General features: G+C 55.6%; 1 protein-coding gene across 1 annotated transcript in view; it reads left to right on the plus strand.

Moving 5' to 3' along the window:
- Positions 1 to 22387, plus strand: part of RPH3AL (rabphilin 3A like (without C2 domains)) — a 137622-nt gene that overhangs the window by 60165 nt on the left and 55070 nt on the right. Inside the window, 1 exon segment of the mRNA XM_032428844.1 lies at positions 22186 to 22272. Within this exon segment, the coding sequence (XP_032284735.1) occupies positions 22186 to 22272 (87 nt within the window).

The raw sequence follows: 22387 nt of genomic DNA on the forward strand, positions 1-22387 counted from the left end.
GCCACCTTGATAAGGTAATTTTGAGTGGCATTCAAAAGCTGGGTGAGAGAACCCAGATGCAAAAAGGTCAATATACCAAACTAGTAAGTGGAAAAACCAGGATTTCAGCTAAGATCATTTCCCCCCTGTTCTGTGATATGTGGTGAACTGGGCTAAGGAATGTGGATTTGCTGGTGAAGGGTCGCAAGAACGGTGAAGATGTGGCAGGGGCCTGGGTGGCAGGATAGGGGTGGGCACTTGAGTGCCAACTCCTCCTTAAGCCCTCCTTAGGCCCTGGACTAGATACCAACATAGGCAGTAGGCAAAGGGTCTCGGAATGTCTTGCTCCCAACCCTTAGGCAGATTGGGTTATACTTTGTGACTTCTGCCTGGGAGAGTGGGGCCCAGCAGCCTATTTCCTCTTTCTGCCCCTCAGCCCACAACTGCTGTACACGTTTAGGTTTGCAGGACCGTGACGAGGGGGCAGAACCATGTCTCTTCCCCTGGAAAAGTCTGGGACCTCTGCTGTAGGGGCAGGCTGCTGTCCTGATGGCTGAAGGGTCCCTGGAGAGCCTTTCCTAGACAACAGTGGCAGTCCCAGGGGAGGATCTCAGCTGCATGGGGAAGGAAGGTAAAAAATGTTCTTCTAGATGCTCTTGACACTCCCCACCCCATTGTACCCTGGAGTACTGGCAGTTCCAGTTTTGTTTTGTTTTGTTTTAAGATCTTATTCATTTATTTGAGAGAGAGTGAGAGCTAGAGAGAGAGAGCACACACAGAGGGAGAGGGAGAGAGAGAAGCAGACTCCCCACTGAGCAGGGAGCCTGATCCGGGGCTCGATCCCAGGACCCCAGGACCATGACCTGAGCCTAAGGCAGACGCTTAACCGACTGAGCCACCCAGGCGCCCCTGGGCTGGTCCAGTTTGAAATTATTCTTATTTTGCAGCAGGCTGAGGACCTGGTTTTGGCTTGGGCAGCAAGGTGAAGAGGCCTTTGGGTTTCCAAGGGGAGTTGCTCCTGGGTAGAAGTGGGAGGGGAGGGTGCTAGTAGGCATTTGGGTGTTTTCTTCTCCATCCTTGAGAGGATTGTGTCATTCATTCATTCATTCTGCAAACAGTAGAGGGCCTGCTCTGTGCAGGCCTGTTCTAGGTGCTGGCGGTACCATGAGCAAGAGAGACAAAACCCTTGCTCTCATGGAGACTTTTTTTCCAGGAGTGGGAAAAGGGAGACAACAAACAAACAAACAAACAAAATACTGTCCAACAGACTGAGGGCTCTGTAGTGAGTTAGAACAGAGCAGTGTGGTAGGGTAAAACTAGGAGGGCCTCTCTGAGCTCAGACCCGAATGCAAGCAGGAGCCAGCCCTGGGAAGATCTATATGGAAAAGTGTTCCAGGCAGAGGGAGCAGCGAGCATGAAGTTCCTGAGGCGGGAAAGCAGCTGGGCAGGTTCGAGGAACTGATGAAGGCATCTGGGGCAGAGGCGGGCATGCCGATCACGCAGGAGCTTCGTAAGTCAAGATCAGGAGTTGAGATTTGGTTTCGTGGGATGCCAGTGGAGTGTTGTAAGCAGGGTGTGACGTGATCTGATTTGTCTTCATAAGTGATGAGCCTCGCTGCTGTCTGGTGAGTGGATGGCAGGGGGACAAAGTGACCGTGGGAGGCGAGTTAGCACTGCCTGTCGGTGGGGATGAGACGGTGGGGCTGGAGATGAGGCAGCACAGCACGGGGGCCCCATGGTCTAAGAGGATCCATCTTCTCAGCAGCAGGTGGGTGATGGAGGGTCACTCTGTCCGTCCTGTGTGATAGGGGGCCATGGTCCTCCTGTGCCTGCCAGTAAGTGCTATTGCTGTGCGCACGCGGGCGTGGGTTGCAGTCTGAGTGTGGGGGCGGGGGCAGGCTGCAGAGGGGATGCTGGGGGATCTCTGACACGGGAAGTGTCCAGATCTAAGTCTCAGGTGCTCCTGGCCACACGGAGCTGTCCCCAGCAAGAGCCCTGGCGCATTCAGCAGCCACAAGCTAATGAGTGGGCCAGTAGAGCCGGCGGGGGGGAGGGGGGCGCTTGGTGCAGTGACCCCCTCCGTAATTGGGTCTGCACGCCCGGGTTGCCAGCCCTCATTATCAGAGGGCCGTGGTGGGAAGGGAGAGGGGCTGGCTGCTTAATTAGAGAGGCCTGGCGCTTCTGATTGCTTAGGAGCTGAGTCAGCCAGCTTTTGGTTTGATTGGGAGTCCGTCTTCAGCAACCATGGGGGAGGCCAGACAGGGCTGCCCGAGAACCAGCCTGAGCCCGGGATGCCGTGGTCACCATGCAGGGGAAGCCGTCGCAATTTTTCTGGTCTCAGCCAAAATGTGTTCCACGGTGTGGACACAGAGGGGCCCACCTATGAAACAGCGGTCTCCGTAGTGTGTGCTGAGTCCCTAGGGAAAAGGGACTCTTTCTACTTTGCTCAAAGTCCTTAGGGGAAGTCTAGCTTGTTGGGGGATCAGGCGTCCCACCTGAAGTAGGGAAGCACGGAGGGAAGGGGCCACACTTGAACCTGATTCCTTGATTCCTGCCCCCAACCAAGGCTCTGAGGAGGTGTGTCCTGCGGAAGTCAGCCCAGACCCACAGCCGGGGAGCTGGCAGGAACCCTGGCCACTCATCCTATCCTGAGGGCCCACCCTCATGACCTCATCTGGCCTTAATCACCTCCCACAGACCCCCCTCCAAACACCATCCCAGTGGGGGGTAGGACTTTAACCCATGAATTCAGAGGGGGCACGGTCAGTCCCTGGTACCTACCGAACAGAAGCTCTGGGGAGGGGAGCACTGATCTGTGCTTAACAAACACTCCAGGGGAAGCTGATTCTCTTTGGTTCGAAAACCTCTGCTCTAACATCCTAGCCCCAGGCCCGGCTCAGGCTCAGGCCGGGGTTAAAGGCCCTCTGCTCCCCTTGCCCTCCCCCCAACCTCCCCACCCCAACACCACACACACCCCAGCTCAGGGGCCCCGCACCCTCCCCCAGGCCATCCTTGCTCTTGCAAACAGTGGACACCGAGGCCGTGGTCTTTCTTACCTTGCGATGTCCTTTAGGCTTTAGAAAGCTCTTTCACAAAACTCATCTTTTTGATCCTCAGGACAAAGCTGCAGGGAGAGCAGGGGTGGTGAGGCTGTTCCCCAGTCACAGCTGGAGAACAGGGGTTCATTTGAGGTCGTGTGGCCTACTTGGGTCCCCCAGCCAGGTGGTGGGGAGCTGGGTCCCCCAGGGGTGTTCGCGGGGCCATGCTGGGCCTCCACTCTTACAGGCCAAAGTAGTCACAGCATTTCCCTTCCTTGGAGAAGCAGGGCCATCTTTCTAAAGAATGCAGGAGAAGAAGCATATTCACAGGTTAAATATTGAGAACTTTCCTTTAAAATCAGGAATAAGGCAAGTTTTATATATGTTTATCACTGCTTCTATCCAACATTGAACTAGCAGCCAGCCCAGTGCAATCAGGCAAGGAAAGAAATGTAGGGTATATGGATTGGAGAAGCATAGCTAAAGCTGTCAGCTGTGCCTGTGTCAGCATGGAAGATGCCTTGGGGGACCCCACACAAATCCAGATGGCCCTGTCTGGAGGCCGCCCTCCCACCTCTACTCTGTCCAGTGCCAGCAATGGGTCTGGCGGGCTGCCCTCACCGCCACGGGGTAAACGGCTCTTTTAGCCACTTTCCCAGGACCTTCAGAAGCAGCCTGAATGTTCTCAGGATGTTCCCAGTGCAAAAGCTAAATACCTGGGGCCGGGTTGAGCCCACCTCGAGGGGCCAGGGGCCGATGTGGGCAAGAGAATGGAGGAGCCCTCTTGGGGGACTCTCCCCTCTTTTGGAGCTAGCTCAGCTCCCTGGGCCTGTCCTTGCAAATGAAATGGACTCTCCTTAAGGGCTGTCTCTGCAGAATTCTATCCTTCGTTCATTCTGCGGTGTTTATTGGGCACCAACTGTATGCCAGGCTGTGGAGATAGCAGCGATGAACAAGGCAGGAGGCAGCCCGGCCCTTGGGAGCAGTGCTAGTAACCCTGATAGTCAGTACCCCTCTCACTGACCATGCAGACATTGTTGTAAGGGCTTTTCACACAGCAACGTACTCAGTCCTGCTAACAACCCTATGGGGGCAGCACTGTTATCGCCCTTTTACAGATGGGGAAACTGAGGCACTGAGTAGTTAAAGCTTGCCCGAGGTCCCTCAGTGAGTTCGTTGTGGAGCCAGGATTTGAAACCAAGCAGGCTGGTTCTGAGCATCCTGGCTATGCACTGGGGCCCTGCCTCACCTCCGTGGAGTGGATGACGTAGAAGGCAAGATGAACAAGAATAGCTAAATACAAGTAATTTCAGAAAGCAGTGGGCAAAACCATAAAGAGCAGGGGGAGACACAGTGACAGCCAGTGGGGTGGGTGTAGGGAGGAGCTATTTTATTTTGGATGCACAGCATGAGCCCCTATGAGCTGACATTTGAGCTGAGATGGTGACAAGAAATTTATACGTTGGAAGACAGTGTCCCAGGCCCGGGGAAGGGAGGGGTGTGTGGACAAGGTGCTGAGAGGGGGAAGAGCAAGGCATACGTGAGAAACAGAAGAGAGAAGGCCGGGGAGTCTGGGGAGGGAGAGGGCCCCACAAATGACCCTTCAGATCTCTGTAGTCTGCCCCTTGTTGGGCCTGCGGAGTGGGGGCTGCCCCACCCTGCTCCTTGGATGAACTTGAGTCCCGCAAAACAGGAGGCAGATTTTAAAAATGTTGTTTTAATTTGTGGTAAAATGTACATCACATAAAATTTACAATGTTAACCATTTTTAAGGGTACCGTTCAGGGGCATTAAGTCCATTCACATGGTTGTCCTACCATCACCATCCATCTCCAGAACTTTCTCATCTTGTGAAACCGAAACTCTGCACCCATTAAACACTCCCATCCCCACCCACCCCAGTCCCTGGCACCCACCAGCCTACCCTCTGTCTCTGGGAGTTTCACTTCTCCAGGTGCCTCATATAAGCAGAATCATGCAGCGTTTGAAAGTGACTGGCTTCTTTCACTTAGCGTAACGTCTCCAGGGTCCATCCGTGTGGGAGCCTGTGTCGGATTTTCCTGCCTTTTTAAGGCCAAATAATACGCCACTGGGTGTACCTAACCCACTTCGTCGCTCCGTGACTCGGTCGATGGGAACGCGGGTGGCCTCCACATTCTCGCTGTTGTGAACAGTGCTGCGATGAATGTGGGTGTGCAAATCTCCCTTCGAGGCTCTGCTTTACATCCTTTCCAGAAGTGGAATTGCCGGGTGGTGTGGCGATCCTATGTCTCATTTCCTGAGCAGCTGTCCTGCGGGTGTCCGCGGCGGCCGCCCCGTTTCCACAGTGCCACCGAGGGGGCGCGAAGGCTGGGAGGCGGCGGTGTTTCGCGGAGCCCGCCTCCTGGGGGGACGCCGGGGGCAGGTCATCCACGCGCCCCGTCCAGCGGCGGCCCTGTCCTCCCCTCGCCTTGTCCTTTCTCCTCCTCGACCTGACTCAGATGTAGAAGACGTGTAGTTTGTGCCGCATGACCAAGATGAATTTTTTCCTTCAGCTACTCCGCTTTCCTCAGTTCCCGGGAAGAGTCCCTTAACTCGTCCGCGCCGCGGGCCCACTCTGGCTGCTTGCGCGTCGCCCAGGCTGCTTGGCAGGAGTTGACTGGCCTGCTGTGGCCGAGCTCGGGCGATCGGGCCACACGCCACACACGCGGCGCCTCGGAGCATCTGCCTCGCTCCGGCGTCTAAGGAACAGAGTATCTCCGTGAGGGCCCGTTCTGTTCACCCTGTCGTGCCGCTGCCCTTGAGCTCAGCGTCTTCAGGACAAAGGCAGCAGAGGAGCTGCCAAGCGAGGGTGGCCTCTGGGAAGCACGCAGCCTCCTGAGGTCAAGCCTGGAGCTTCCGAGAGAGAGACAGAGACAGAGACAGAGAGAGAGAGAGAGAGAGAGAGTTGTGGCCATTGGGTCACGCCCGCAGCCCTTGGAGACTCTCCCATTAGCTCAGCTTCCCGCCAGGCCCCGCCCCCCGGAGCTCACGGCTGGTGAAAGCGCTGCGCAGCGTGAGGATGTGTAGCGGAGGTGTGGGGTGATCCGCGGCGCGGGGCCCCAGGAGAGCTGGAGGACTGCAGAGTAGAGCTGGTTCTCAGCCGGGCCGGGAGGGTGGGCACCCAGGTGCCAGGGGAGGGCGTTTCGGGAGACACAGCTGTGTAGAGGCAGGGTGAGAGGAAGAGCTACGACTGGGGGTGTGGGGGAGTGCCCGGGGAGGGAGGGAGGGGGAGGGGGGAGAGGCAGGCTGGGGGACGGAAGGAATGGGGCGGGGCTGCTGAGGATCCTGTAGGCAGCAAAGCCATCAAAGGGTGCGAAGCAGGGAATGACGAACTGGTAGGTCTTTGGGGAGGTTCCTTCCAGAGGCAGATTTGGAGGAGGGAATGTGTAGTGGGTTGGATAGCCTGTTGAATGCTGAATTATCCAAGTAGTAATAACGAGGGGCTGAATTCAGAGAGGAACAACCAGGATGGAGACTCAAAAGACAGGAGTTATAAATAACAAAAGCTACCAGTGATTGAGAGCCCACTGGATTACCAGCCACCCTGGGAGGTCATGATCCCCACTTTGCAGGTGAGGAAACAGGTGTGTGGAGGTCAGTCCCTCGCCTGGCCGCACAAGGGTCAGTGGCAGGGTCTGACGGCCTTGCCCAGATGCTATGCTTGTGCTCAGGGCCTGGCGTGCAGGGCTGGGCTGGGGCAGGAGCAGGCCTGGGAGGGGCTGGTGGGACTGGTTGGGGCATGTTGGTGCAGATGGGACCGAGGTTGCTGGGGGAAGCCATGTGGACCGTGTGGTCTGTGGGCAAGATCCCAGGCCGCAGCATCTAAAGAGGGACCCTGGAGGGAGATGAGCAGCCCAGAGGAGGGTGTCGGGGGCGGGGGGATGAGGGGGGCGACTGAAGTGACATGGGAGAAAGTGAAGGTCTGGGTTGAGTAGAAGACTCCCACCACATGCGGCATGGTGGGAGGGAGGTTCTCCCCTTGACCCTGCCTAAATGACTTATCCAGAGACATTTTTTTTTTTAAGATTTTATTTATTTATTTGACAGAGAGAGAGAGAGCACAATGAGGGGGAGCAGCAAGTAGAGGGAGAGGGAGAAGCAGACTCCCCGCGGTGGAGCAGGGAGCCCGACGCAGGGCTTGATCCCAGGACCCTGGGATCATGACCTGAGCCGAAGGCAGACGCTTAACCGACTGAGCCACCCAGGCGCCCCTATCCAGAGACGTTTCTGTGACTTGATGTCCCCACGTGGGTGTCATGCTTTTGAAGTATCCGGGTCTCTCTGTATAGCAAGTGAACCAGGACAGGTCACTGGGCACCTGCTACCAGTCAGGTCACCCAGGTGTGACAGGGGTCACACTAAGATTGATTCATATAAATGTCAGGGAAGCTGCCCAGTAGGGTGTTGGGGGGCGGGGGCAGAGGCTGTTGGAGAGAGCTGGGCTTCCAGGGAACGGTGGTTCTCCTCAGCTCTGGGGTAGGCACCACCTGATTGTCCCTTGTGGGGCCACCTTCAGCAGGGCCACCAAGAGCTCAGGCTTTTGTGCTCTCTCTTGACAATGCCCCTACTTGGGCTTCACCTTGAGCCCCAACTCTACCAGCGCCTGCACCTCCAGCTCCGAGTGTGTTTCCAGAACTGTGGAAAAAGGCTGTGCACCTTGGAGCCTACTCCACGCATCCTGGGGACCCTGCCTGTGCCCTGTTCCTCTCCTGCACCAGAGACCCAAGAGCTGGGTGGCACTCGACCAGGGGTCGATACCTACTTTTGTACAACCTTTGAACTAGAATGGTTTTTACATTTGCAAATGGTTGAAAAAAATCAAAGAATATCCTGTGATACATGAAAGTTACATGAAATTTCAGTTTCAGTGTCCATCAAGTTCTGTTGGAACAGGCTCTGCCCGTTCACTTACATATGGCTACTTTGGCTTGACAGAGAGCCTAAAATGCTTACTTTCTGGCCTTTTATCAAAAAAGTGTGCCAACCCTTGTCCCAACCCGTTAGCCCCCACCCAGGGTGCCAGGCCACTCGGAAGTGGGAAGGGATGTGACTTCCTTCCCCTCCCCGCTGTGTATTGCTGGGGCTCCAGGGTATTAAAGGATTTAGTAAGATAGCCTCCCCTTATTTGTATTGGTTCTCTTCTCCTAGAATTTTTTCCCCCTGGAATTTTAAAAAGTACTTTTCACCATTGCATAGAGGTGAACAGCCCTGGCTTCGGGCTGCCTGGCTTCGCCGCCTCCCTTGGGCAAGTTGCCTCTCCCTTCTCTACCTCAGTTTCCTCACGTGGAAATGAAGACTAGTGATCGCGCCTACCTCACAAAGGGGCGGGAGGGGCGGAATGAATGAGGTATATGGTAAGCTCTTAGAAACAATGCCTGGCGTGTGGTAACTGCACAATAATTCTAGAACTCAAACAATACAGAGCATATAAAATTCAGCTCCACACCTCCATCCTTCGCAGCCTGGGCGTTTGTCCTTCTGCACACGCGTGCAAGCGCAGGTGTGTATACATACGTAACTTTATTTATTTATTTTATTTATTTTTTTTATTTTTAAAGATTTTATTTATTTATTTGAGAGAGAGAATGAGATAGAGAGAGCATGAGAGGGGGGAGGGTCAGAGGGAGAAGCAGGCTCCCTGTTCAGCAGGGAGCCCGATGCGGGACTCGATCCCGGGACTCCAGGATCATGACCTGAGCCGAAGGCAGTCGCTTAACCAACTGAGCCACCCAGGCGCCCCCATACGTAACTTGAAATGGGACCATAAAATACTCTTTACTCTGTAGTTTCCTTTTTTTTAACCTTTTCTTTTTTTTTCACTTAATAACATCAAAGATGCCCCCCATACATGAAAATCTAATTCCATCTGTAGGAGCTATATGATGTAAGAGAATTTGTCACACGTCACTGTGGCCCTTCTCTTCCAGGCTGCTCACACACACCGTCTGGAGGTCAGCACTGGGGCGGGATGCCGGGCCCACCCTCTCACCCCTGTCCCCGTTAGGTGTGGCCTCTTCCTCCAGCCCCACCTCTCCCAGGGCCACAGCTGCAGCTCAGCATCTACTGCTTTCCTCTGCTCAGGCTTCTTCCCCGCACACGCGTGTGCACACCCACTCCCCTCCCCCCACCAAGCCTGAAATCCAGTCGGGGCCGTGGATCAGGTTCTTTCCCAGAAGGGAGTCCGAGGATGGACACAGCTAGTGGGGTGCGGCGGGGGCGGTGGGGCCAAGTCTGTAGATGAGAGCCGTCCGCATCTGTCCGGGGTACCAGCCTGCTCTGCCCGCCCCTGCTGCGAGGGGACCCGCAGTCAGGAGACCGGCCACAGGCGCAGCTCTGTTCTGATCCCCCCAGGGGACCCCGGAGCAACATCTCTTCCCTGCTCCCGGGCCTCGGGCCTCCCCTGTAGAGGGAAACGGTCAGGTGAGAGGGTCTCTCGGGCCCTTCCAGCACTTTCCTCCCGTGAAGCTCAGGCTGCGTCAGCCTTTGCAGCATTCCCGCCCCAGACCTGCTCCCCAGGGGCCAGCGCCGGCCTCACAGATCACGGAGCGGCAGCTGAGAGCTACACCTCATTTCTCAAGCCTCCAGAACGCAGTTGGGCTTGTTGTTGTTTTAAAGCCGCGATCGGTTTATTTCCCAGTGTGCTTTGGCTCAGGCCGTGGTTGTGTCCATGTCGTCTCAGCAGGAGGAAGCCAGTGTGGGGGTTGGCATGTCATTCTGAGAGCCCCTCTGCCTCGGATGTTTCTCTGATGCCACATGGCCCTCACAGCCCCCCTCGGAGGTAGGTAGGCAAAAGGCAGTGACTTTACCCATTTTCCAGATGGAGAAGTAGGCTAAGTGAGAACTCTCACTGCTCGGTTCAACACTTTGCCCACATATCCTGTGGGAAGTAAAGCTAAAGACATGTAGGAGACCCCCCCCAAAGGAAGGCGCTGTCTGGTGCCAGCTTGCCAGTGGGGTACCAAGGCTGTTGACTAAGTGCATCGCCCCTAGAGCCCCCACTGTCATAGGGTGCAGTGCCCAACCCCAGCCCCCCTCCCAAAAGCAGACCCATCACAGAGGGAACCTGTCACACCCCTGAAGTATCTGGGTGGCTGGAGGTTTGGCGGGGAGGTTGCTGGGCGTTGTTGAGTGGTGGACCAGAGTCAGCGTGAGGCCAGCTCCTCACTGAGCAGGCAAAGGCTTCCGCAGGCTTGGGTTGGGGTGTCGGGGACCGTGGTTGGGCCTCTTCCCTGAGGACACCCGTCCAGCACCCCCGGGGGCCCCTTGCCCTCCGGGCTCAGCGGCCCTTTTCCCGGGGTCTGGTCGGTGTAGCTTTGGGAGAACGCAGACAGGAAGCACTGTTGGCAAATCAGTTTAGTGGCTGTTACCAGGAACAGTAATTTTGTGCAGCCTTTTGTCCTCTGCTGTGGTAAATAACAGATAATGACATTTCCAGGCAGTGGTGTGGCCCTCACCTCTCCGGCTGCGCCCTGCAAGCTGCCACACTTCGGAGGGCCTGCAATTCTTCATCGCTCTCCAACGGCCTCTGTTTTTCCTTTCGCGACATTTCCCTCCTGGCTGTTTGCTGTTCACTGACTTTAACTCGAGGCGGATTTAGCCGGTTCTCTGTTCCCCCACGGGGAAGGTGGGGTGGGGTGTGGGGACACAGGGCACTTCTCCTGCTGAGGGTGGAGGGGGGGAGCTGACCCTCCTCCTGCGGCCCCCCTTAGGCTGGGCTTCCAAACCAAGAAAGAACCAGGCCTTTCTCAGAGGCAGCTTGGGGGCTCTGCAGCTTCCCTTCCAAACCCTTTCCTCACCCTTGTCATCCCACCTTTTGTGGGAGGCATGACTCTCCCAGGTGACAGATGGAGAGGCCTTCCAGAGACCCCTCTTGTCTAGGAACCACCCCTGCCTTGCTGAGTTTCCAGGTGTAGTGGAGAGTGTAGCTTGGGCCGTCCTGGGAGAGCGGCCTGAGCGCCCCGGCGCCCCTGCGGAGCCTCACCACCGCGCTCCTCATGCGCTTTCCAGCTCAGGCTGTGCTGGGTCGTCTTGCTCAAGTGTGATCAGCTGCTCCCTACTGCCTGCAGAATGAAGTCCGACCGCCCCCAGCCGGTATCGGGGCCTGCAGTCCGTACCCTGGGCACAAGCTGCTGACTTCAGCAGCATGAATGGAACACCTGGGCTGGGGGTTCTGAGGCCTGAGGCTGGGGCCCGGCTCCACCTGGCCCAGACCAGTCGCCGCTCTCCTCGGCAGCAGGGCCCCTCCTTGATCAGTAGTGATGCAGCTCCCACAATGTTTTGAAGCCCTAGGGTGTTGGTCTAGTCTGCTGTATTCTTCAAGTTAAAAAAAAAAAAATCAGTTCCAGCAAGGTATTTTTTGGCTTCAAGGATGTTTGCTGTGTCCCAGGCACTGGAGGGAGAGGGTATTTTCACATAAACTGAGAGTAATGATAAACCTGTAAAGTCAGAGAAGACCGTGCTGACCCCGCGGACAGGTGGGGCTCCCTAGGGGCTGGAATGTCCCATGCCGAGTTGGTGGGGGCAGGGCTGGGGGATGTGGGGCGGGGTGGGGGGGGGGTCTCCTGGCTTGAACCAGGCGGCAGTTGGTGCTGACTTGGCTTCTGGCAGACCCTGAGCAGCCATCCCCAGTCTCCCCAACCCTCCCGTTTCCCAACCTGGTCTCTTTGGCCAAGCAACTTGAGTTTGTTGGACGGCTGGCAGTCTTGTCCAGCTTCGGGCCCCGTGGTCATGCTCCAGGTCCCCTTCTGCCTCCCCCAGGTGCTGGCCCCTCCTGTGCTCTCCCTCTCCACCAGCTCCATCCCTAAGAATCCAAGTGTTCAAGTCCCCCCACATTTTTTGAGCACCTAGGGCACTGTCCAGGTTCTAGAGCTCCCTCAGGGAATGAGGCAGGCAAGGCTTCAGCCCTCCCGAAGCACCTTCCAGGGGTGGTGAAATCAACAGTAGACAGCACACAGATCAATATGGAAAGTTCACTGATCTACAGGGCCTCTCCGCTGCCCTTAAGTTCCCCAGCTTCAGCCCTCCCTCTTTGTCTGTTGCTTGGCCTTCCTCCGCAGCCCTGGTCCTGTGTGTCAGCTACCATTGGGCAGCTGTTCCAAGGGAGTCCACTCACGCTGCAAATAGCAGCGTGTCCAAAGCCAATTATCCCACCTGACCCTCTCCCCGCCCTGTTACCTTCACCACCATACATCCTGTTGTCCACGTTAGCAGCCTCAGAATGACCCGGAGTCCTTCCTTTGCCTCGCCTCCCTTACCCAGCCGGGAGTTGGATTTCCATACGCATCTGGGAATGTTCCGGAAAAAGAACCTTTGCTGAGAATGTGGAGGACAGATTGACCAGGAAAGTGACTGAATCACTCAGCAAAGGCATTTTTTTCTGAAACCCCGATCTGATCTGGCCCTCCGGTCCTCCTGTCCCTAAAAGCCGTGGCATCCGGGCGTGCACACACTGTGCTGGTTGCTCAGCCCCTCCCCCCTTTCCTAGCTGACTTTTTGCCTGCAGGTCGACCTGCTAACGTTGGGCATTTGAATGCAAATGATGTCCTTTTTCTCCAAGGAGTCATATATAATCTTAGAGGCGGCAGTCATGGGAGAGACAATTTCAATATGATGCAGTCAGCGCTGTAGAAATGTCTACTCATTGTGGAAGTGCACGGGAGGAAGTTACTAGTACTTCACTGGGGGGTAAATCAAGGAAGGAGCCTTGGCGGAGGAGACATTCGAGTTGTGCCTGAAGGATACATAGAAGTTTGCTGGGCGTGAAGCAAGCCTAGGAAAAAGCTTGGAAGCATGGAAGTACCTAGAGTGTTGGGAGTAGACAGTGGGGCGGGGGTGGGGGCCTGGGAGGGGCCAAGGAGCAATATTCTCAGGTGTGTGTGCCTGTTTTTTTCTGGACCTGGGGGGTAACGGGTCCTTGGGAAGTGTTTACTCAATGCTCTAGACCTGCATTAGCTCTGGCCTGCAGCTGAGGTTGCTGCCCACCAACTTCTAGGGAAAGGGATGGTGGAGGCTTAACGGGAGCCTCTTGCCTCGCCTTCCCATCGAAATTTCAACTCTTCCAAACGTGGGGCTGCGACTTCAGTGTCTTTGGGGTCAGGCCCACACCCTGGTCACATGCCCTGGAGCCATAGAGTTTCTTGAGTTGGGCATACCTGGCCAAGGGCTCCTTGCACAGCCATCGCTGACCAGAGCGAGCATCCCCCCTCCAAGGTGCAGCTTTGTGGTGGCCCCGAGGAGCCAGGCTTACTTGCAGCCATTAGTTCAGTGGGTGCAGAGAGGGGCAGGGCATTTTCAAGATGTTGGATTGTGAGGACAAAAAAAAAAAAAGATCTAGTCCTTCTTTAGCTGTGGTTCCGAGAACCAGGTCCCTTTAACAGAACCCAAGCCAAATTTCTACCAGGTGGCAGGCGTGCCTCCCAGTGAGAAATTGTCTGTGAGAGGCCTGGGCTTCTGGAAAGCAGAGGGTGATGACGCAGCCATGGCTGGGCTGAGGGAGGCCAGAGCTGGCTTGGGGACTTTCAGTTCTTTGTGTTCACGTTCCTGGCATGGGCAGTGTCTGTGTGTCCATTTCCTGGGCCCTAGAAGCATCCTTCTTAACAAGTGTGGGGTCATAGAGGTCCATGGGCGAGAGCAAGATTGGGACTAAGATTGCAGTCCAGCGCTCCACTTCCCCCCGTTGTGTGACCCAGACAAGTTACCGAAACTGTCTGCCCACTCATGTGTGCCCAGCACACGGTACATATTATATAAGCTCTTGCTTTTATTATTATGGACCTGGGTCCCCACCCTGACTCTGCCACTTCCTTGTAACATGAACTTGGCCAAGCTACCCAACGTCTCTGGGCCTCCAGTCCCTCATCCACGACATTCAGATCATAAAACCACCCTCGCAGGGCTGTTGCGAACGTAAATGAGATTGAATGTGGTAATGATAATGTGTGTTGAGCGCTGAGCATGGTGCCGGGCATGGAATAAAGTGCTCAATAAATGGTGGCTATTATCATTATTATGAGTTGTAATTCTAAGTAACCATGCAGCAGGGAGCAAGATGGATGGAAGCCGGCTCCCTCCACCACCTGGGCTTTTCCCTGCCCTCACTACCCCCTGACAGAGTGGGGCTGGAGAGCGGCAGGCCGCCGTGTGACGTGGTACTCCTGGGAGACCATCGACCTGAGCCTCGTCCCCCAGGGATTCGGGTGGAGCCCCCTGGGCCTGTGGCTAGGAGTCTGGGGGACGAGATGTCCTCAGCCACGGCTCAGGCGCTGCCAGCCCCAGGAACCCAGGCTGGCAAGAGTTCTTCCCCTGGGCTGGAAGGAGCTAATCAGGGCTCAGGGATTCTAGGCTCAGACCTTGTCGGAGCCAAGCAGGGGAGAAGCCAGCTGTGTTCAGAGCTTATGGAAGGCCTGATGGTAGAGCTCCACTGACCGTTATGTTCCTTCTCCCTCGGCTGGTTGGCTCAGTGACAAGCGAGCCCTGAGGTGCACACCAGGCCCAGGAGATTTTAGGAGGGTTGTGTTCAGGGACCTGATAGAACCGTTCTCAGAGGAGTGGCAAGTTCATATGAATGTTGTTTCCTGTTTGTCTGGAAGAGAGGCAAAAATCAGACACACAGTTTCTGGTCTGAGAGGTGATGCTGAGGATAAGCAGGACCAGAAAGAGCGGGGCTGAGGGGATAGGTGGGGCGGCGTCCGCCCACCCCCCCGCCAGCCTGGCAGCTTCATCTTGCCCAAAGTAGCCCATGACCGCGTCAGACGCACACGGTGGGGCACGAGCACAGAGATGATCCAGAGCCACATCCAAGCACGATTTCTATGCGCTCATGAATGTTAAAAATCCAGAGCTGCTTCTGTTGCTTTTTCGACCCCCCTCTGCACTCAGGGCTCGGTGCTCACTGGCTGGAGTGAGGTGTTTTGGAAACTAGTCCTGAAATCTGCAGTGCTTCCTTTCAATTGGGAGAGGCAGCTGGGGGCTGGGGGCGGCGGGTGCCTGACCGGCAGGCGTCAGCAGCTCATCTGGAGGGGGTGGGCCTGCTCAAAGCTGGCCGTGCAGCCTCCCGGAAGCCTGGGTGAAGAGGGGACACCTGGCCCTGTGTGGTCATGCACCTGCCACCTGCAGCGAGGATGGAGAGAGCTGGTGTGTCCCTGGCCCGGCCTTACGGCGGGAGGCACAGAGAGAGTTGACTTCCTCCCGAAATTCTTCTCCTGTTCCTTCCTGGCTTCTGTCTCAGATGGAGCAGCAGATGGCTGGCGTTCTTGAGGCTGCACGTCTTTGGGCCTGAGTGACTCGGTACTTGCAGATGCTCAGGGCTGAGGTCAGTGTGCCCCCAGCCCCACTGGCCCCCGGGCTGTGTCCTGGTGAATGGAAAGGAGGTGGCGCCCGGCTGTGTCTTCTCCCACTTGAGGCTTGACCTAGTCCACAGCTCTGGAGGAGGGGCTGGCTCTGCCGTCACTTGGGGGCGGGGGTGGGGGTAAAGGCTTGGATAAGTGTCTGTCTGGGCAGCCACTCGGGGCTCAGATAGCATGGGGTTCCCATCCCAGCTCCCCGTGGTCAAGTTCTTTAACCTCAAGCCTCAGGTACCTCATGTATAAAACAGGGACAATAATACCCACCTCCTAGGTTATTACGAAAATTAATAAGGTTCTACATAAAACACGTAATTTGGTGCCTGGTGTAGCATAAGTGGTCGGTGTGTGAATATTTATAATACGTACATTGGTATCTCAGCAATCTAGTCACCTGGCAGCAGGACCTAGGTTCCAGATCACTTCTGGCCCACAGGGGCTGGGGAAGCCCCTCCAAACCTGGCTCATGTCTCCGGGGCTGAGCAGGGCTGAGCCTATGATCTGGGGGGTCAGGGACTCAGTGACACCATCTGGGAGAGGCTGGGGGACGAGGCTGACGATCCACATTTGAGCCACAGTCGACCAAAAAGTCTGTTCCTGCCCATTTGTGTGTGGGCTTTCAGCTTCTTGAATCCATCCTGACCCACAAAAATCCAGATCTGGTCAAAAAATGAACTTGGGGCAAGTGATTTCCCAAAGCATTTAGCATAGGCTTCCTTTAAATAGGAATTCTGCTTATCCATTGAAAATAGATTTTGACTTAGCACAATTTGATTTACATTTGGGGTGCTATCCTTCCATATATTTTTCTGTGCATATATTGACTTCTAAATAGATACAGGCACTTATACATATTTATATGGTAGAGCATCACACTATGCATACTGTTTATAACATGCTTTTTAGATTTAATTTATTGTGAGTGTTGCTCCATTTCAGTATGAATACAGCTTCGCTGTGATTGTTTTCACTTTTTTCAGTTTGCGTCGTCAGCATTTTTATTGCTGCATAGCTTTCCCCAAAACGCGACTAGATTGTTCCTTGTTGAGGATTTGATCTTGAGCCCTGGGAGCACATTGTGTGGCATGAGGGGCACACTTGTGGGCTTGCTCCTCCCATCGCTTCGCGAAGGTGCTGCAGACATTCGGGTGGGGCCGTGTCTTCCCTCAGTCCCCGGGGACGGACGGGACGGACGGCCGCTCGGTGAGCAGCACAGCGGTGTGGGTCCTCACGAGGGCGTCTCAGCTACAAATCAGCCTCGGATGATCGGAACGCTCTGGGAAGTCCTTTTCTAGATGAGTCTTGCCAGTTCATAAACTCCTCCATTCGGTGGGACACTCATTGAGCCATTGAGGACAAGGGGTCATGCCTTGTTCGTCCCCTTCCTTCCTAGAACAGAGCCTTACATCCGGTGTCAAATGTTTGCTGAATTGAAGCACCAAATATTTGCAGATGAACCATCTTAAGTATTATCTCTACAGCGCTGCATACACGTTCTGGCCTCCTTGCATGGAACATTTGGGCACATTTTCATCTCTCTTTGCTTGGCTGAGCATCACAAACGGGGCTTTCTGTGTGGTGAGTGATGATGCCGTGAAGCCCTCAGGATCTGTTGAGGGCTGTGTGGTGGTTTCCCGCTTGCTAACTGCTCCCCAGCCTCTGCTCCTGTGAGGTGTTGGGGTCTGCATGCCCAGCAGTGTCCTTCCCGCCCGGCGCTGGTCCCGTGCCCCCTTCCTTCTCCTGACTGGCAGCAGCGTGGGAACCCCCACGGAGCATGGGTTCTCCCTGAAATGGGCCGGGGGGCTCACAATGAGGAGGTGAAGGTCTGGCCTGGGAGTAAAATGCTTGAGCTGGGCTGCCTGGGGGCTCACAGACCTTCTTGTACTTCCGCTGCTTGGCTGTGGTGTGGGAGGGGGAAGGTGTTGGATTGCGGTGCGGGGGCTTCGGGGAGTAGAGGGGTAACCGAAGTGGCCCGGATGATGAGGATGTCGAAGAGGGCACCTGATTGGACCGTGGAATGAGTCTGCATACACAGGTGGCCTGCAGGATGTACCCCTGGGGATGCAGGCAGAAGCGGTCATGTGGAGGGTGGGGGACACATCCCTCCCCTCCCTCATCCCCCCCCCCCACTGTCCTTAACAAAAGACCCTCGGTGTCGTTTCCTCTGTGACTGGGTCGGCCTGGATTCACGCCCCGTACCCTGAGCGCGAGGCCCACCCGGCCAGCCGTCCTACCACCTCAGACACTCTGCCCCACGTACGGGCTCTCCCGTTGCCCTGCTGGTGAGCACCACGTGGTGTGGACGGGAGCGCAGCCCGGCTTGTGCTGCACGCTGTTTCTTGTCTCTGGGTGTCTCGTCTCCCCAACAGATTGGCACGTTCTGCAAAGGGCTGTGTCTTGCCTTCTCAATGATAATACTAGAAGTATCTGCTATTTCTTTGTTCATTCATTCCACAAACATTCATTGTGCCGGTCACTGGAAACAGGAAAGTGAACAGAAATAGACGTGGCCTCTGACAGCCTAGTAGACGCAGTGATAGTCACCACACAAATGAGGGTAAAAATCTTGGCCCTGACAGTGGAGGAAAAGAGGCAAGAGCCTGTTATGGAAGCTCCAATGGGGTAAGAAATCAGGGAAGACTTCCTTGAAGAAGTGGTGCTTTTTGCTGAGGTCTGAAGGATGCATAGGTTAATGATAAAAGAGTGTGGCCAAGTGTATCCCAGACAGAGGGAACAGCATATGCAAAGGTCCCGTGGCAGAAGAAGCAAGTGAGGACCAGGGACTGAAGGCAAGCCCACATGGCTAGGTCTCAGAGCATGGAGATCAAGGGGAGAGGGGTGTGAGCTGAGGCAGACGAGGAGGGTCCAGCCCGAGCAGGCATGACACGCCATGTAAAAGCAGGTGATCTTTATCCAGAGAACAACAAGAAGTCTCTGGAGGCTTGTAAGCCGGCAGGGACAGCAGAAATGACATGATTAGATTTGCATCTTGAAAAGATCACTCCTGCTGTGCCGGGAACTCACTGGAGGCTGGCCAAAGTGGGGGTGAGGGGATGTGCTGGGCGGCCGTGGTGCAAGCCTGGCACTGGAGAGGACCTCAGTGTGGACCGGGGGGCGTGGGGGGGGGAGGTGACAGTGCCAAGTGAGATGTAGCTTCCTCAGTGATGGATTGTGTGGTGGGAATGAGGGAGGGTGAGAACCAAGGATGGTTCCGGCTTTGGGCCTGTGTGACTGATGGGTGCTGGCACCCTTCGATGAGACAGGTGTGCAGGAAAGAACTGTGGTTGTTGCTGCTCTTTACCACACAGTACGCTAAGCACTTTCATGAATCATCTCCCTCGATCCTCCCAACAGCGGGAGTCTGCCTGTTACCACCGTTTTACGGGCAAAGAATGAGGCTCAGACAAACAAGCCCAAGGTTGCATCCATATGGCAGATTGCGCTTTCCTGCCCCCAAAGCCTGTGTCCTGTGCCCTGAGCCACCCCCTCTGAGCTGGAATACATATTTGCAGGAGGGCATGGAGGGAAAGAAGAGAGAGCCCGTGCAGGCTGCAGGCCTGGAGCTTTGTTGCTTGTGCTCGGAGGCCGACCCAGGAGCTAGACTTGTATGGTTTAATGCCCACACAGTTGCAGGCTGCAGGAAGCAAGAGACAGCCAAGGCCAGGAAGCTGGTGCTCGCTCCCCTGGGGCAATTCCGCTCAGTGGAGGCCCATCTCAGGCAGGGAAGCAAGGGACCACGCCAGGCCCCGAGACCATCCCTGACATAATGGTGCAGTGTTTCCTTTGCACCAAGTCGATATCATGGCCGGCTTGCCCTCTCTGTCCCTGGCTTTTTAAAATGCCACCTGCCTAATTTTCTTTATTGGCACCTCGGAACAAAGACCAAGCCCATAAGGAGAAAAGGCTCATTATTCTCTTACTGATCCGAGATTTAATAGAGCAGCAATTGTATGTTATTTGAACTGGAGCGTGTTATCTTTTTGCTGGCCCGGATTCCCCATCCAGAGACACTGCAGGCCCATGAAGACGACAGAGAGGTGGCGAGAACTGGGGGCTCCGCAGTGTTGGCTGGTAGCCTGAAAACAGCCTTGTGCGTGGGCTGGGGCAGGCGCATCCTATCGGGCTACCCCGACCCTCCACAGCACCCCACAGGACAAGAAGCAGCAGGGACATTTGGGACATGCAACCCATCCCTCTTCCTGCCCTTCCAGACTGGGAATTGACCAACAGCCTTTGACCCAGCCTCTGGAGGGCGACTGGTCCAAGCCGCTGCTGTCCCCAGGCTGGGCGGGTCTGCAGCCCGTGGTCTGTGGGGAGAAGACAACACAGCTGTTCTGCACTCTCTCCTAGTTTCTTGCATTGCCCCCAGCAGCACAGATGTTCATCCAACCAGATATTTATTGAGGGCATGTGCATGCCCATCCTCCCAGCCTCACTTCCAAGTGTTTGCTTCTAGAACCCGCGTCATGCAGCTGATGAGCAGTGTGGCTGCTCCCCCATCCCCAGCAAAGCCTTGTCCCAGGGTCATCCCACCTTGCCTTCTCTTCCTATTCAAGAGGCATCAGCCACGCTCCCGGGGACATGAACCCTGGAGAGCTATGGGCACCAGCTGGGCTCCTGGGCTGGGGAGGGAGTTACCCAGCTCTCCTGAGGTCTGGAAGAAGGAAGCCTCCTAAATCCTGACTGTCCCCAGCTAGCTGGGGGGTCTCAGACAGTCTTGAACACTTCTGAGCCTCAGTTTTCTCATCCTTATAGTGGAGATCATGACACCCCCCTCATTCATACTTTGTCTCCAGGGTCCCAGTGCTTGGCACCTGCCATTGTCCAGTAAATGGTGGTAACTGGTCCTCTGTCCTCTCGTTATTCCTCGCACCTTCATCTTACTGGGAGGGGGCAGAGTAAGCTTGGAGGGCGAGCCATCATCCTACCCACTGAGCAGTAGGACAATCTCGCCTCACTGGGAGGGCCACCCTTACTTCCACACGTGTACCATTTATATGAGATGGTGGGAATTAGCAAGGAAAACAGCCAACTGGCTTCAGCACTTCCTTCCTCTCTCTTTACCCCCAGCAAGAAAGGCCTGTGTTGTGTTTTTCTGAGGCCCACCTCGTGGGCTTATGGGGGCCCCCTGTCCTCGGGATAGAATGGTTGTTGGGAGGGTAGGGACAGTCCCCAGACCAGCTCAGGGATGGCAGCTAGGGGCTTCTGGGAGACAGGCCGTGGGCCCCTGTCACACTTCCCAAACCCAGGCCTGGTACGGAAGTGGCCGGGCCTCCTCCCGCTCCGAGGGACCATGGGAGCCCAGAGGGAGAACAGCAGAGTAGTGAGCACCCCAGACAGCACTCGCTGACCCCTTCCCAGATGGCCTGCACCCCCAGACACCCCACGCTTAGGGCCTTCACGAGAGCTGGCCAGGGGCCCCAGTTGTGACTGGGATGGACTTCCTTCTAGCCCAGACAGACGAGAGCTTGAAGCAGGTTGCATTTCATTTGGAGAAATAAAAGGGACATTTCTCATACCTGCGTGTTGAATGGTAGCAAGTGTCTACCCCCCTCCTCCCCCCCTCCCCCCCCCACCCCACATGTATCCGAGCTTTCCTTCTGCGGAGAGCTGGCCCCAGCCTCCTGCAGTGCTGGGCTCAGCCGCCTGATCGGGTGGTGACGACATGCTCTGGGAAGCCAAGTCGGTGACATTTCCCTCTCAGAGGAGAGTGTGCTCCTTGCTCAGTTGGCAGCCTGCAGAAAAGGCCAGGCTACAGATCTCGCCTTCCCCAGGCGGCGGGAGGCAGGAGAGAGCCCCCAGCCTGGCAGGGACCGGGCAGCTTCCGCGTGGTAGGCAGATTGATCAGCTGGTGGGACAGCTGTCTGAGGAGGACACGCAGCCGCTGAATCATACTCTGCCTGGGTTACCTGGAAACAGGTCTCAGCCCCACCAAGTCCCCCTCTGCCTCCCTGCGAATTTCATCTGCCTTGCCCACCCCTGCTGGTTGCTGTGTGTTTCAGAGAAGCGAGATGTGGTTGCAGAAGTCAGGAACTTCAGCCAACACTGTAGAAGGAAAAACACTGCAGAAACTAGGTTTGGGATACTTAGGCATCTGGAAAAAATTATAGAATGGCCCTAAAGTCAGACCTGAGTCCATTACTTAGCTGCTGCGTGAACTTGGGCAAATTTTCCAACTACTCTGAGCCCCGGGTTGCTTACCTGTGAAACGGGCCTCATACTTACATAATAGGGTTCCTGGAATCATTCCGTGGGCAACGTGGCATAAAGCTGCCACTGGTGTTTCTCACTAGATCATCTCCTCCCCTCGTCAGGCACGCGTGTGAGGTCTTTGTGCAGTTGTATACAGATGTGTGTGCTCTTTGTTGAAAAAGATCATTTTCTGCCCACGTTACCAGGTGTCGGCACAATCGGCTAAGTCAAGGCCACATCAGATTCTGTTCTGTCTGCCTGGATCTTCCTCTGGTATCAGGCATTTGGGTTGTTTCCAGTTCTTTGCTATGGAAAATGATGCAGCTGTGAATATCAGCTTCTTTTTTTTTTTTTTATGTGATCCTAACAGAACGCAATGGGGGTGGGGTGGGGAATTTCTTTCGTGGCGATCCACGGATGGGCATATCCATTGTGCCCCAAAGCCAGCTACAGAGTTTAGATGATCTGTGCCCTTTGAGTTATGTACTCTGCTGGTCTGAGACTAACACCATCCCCTTGGAAGATGCCAGAGGGTTCCTTGGTTAGTTTCTCACCCCCTCAGATGAGGAGGAAGTGGCCGAAGTGCTTACATTCCCATGTCCTCTCTCTTGTAGAAAGTCTGCACCAAATGTGGGATCGAGGCCTCCCCCGGCCAGAAGCGGCCTCTGTGGCTGTGTAAGATCTGCAGTGAGCAGAGAGAGGTAGGATGCCCAGGGCAACCGGTGGGGGTGGGCTGGGGCGGGTGTGAGTGGACTTGGGATTGGGGAAATTCATGGTTGGTCTCTGGGAGGGCCTTCTCTAGAGGCCAAGCAGGAC

This window comes from Phoca vitulina, unplaced genomic scaffold (genome assembly GCF_004348235.1).
Source record: "Phoca vitulina isolate PV1807 unplaced genomic scaffold, GSC_HSeal_1.0 scaffold40, whole genome shotgun sequence".
NCBI classification, from domain to species: Eukaryota; Metazoa; Chordata; class Mammalia; order Carnivora; family Phocidae; genus Phoca; species Phoca vitulina.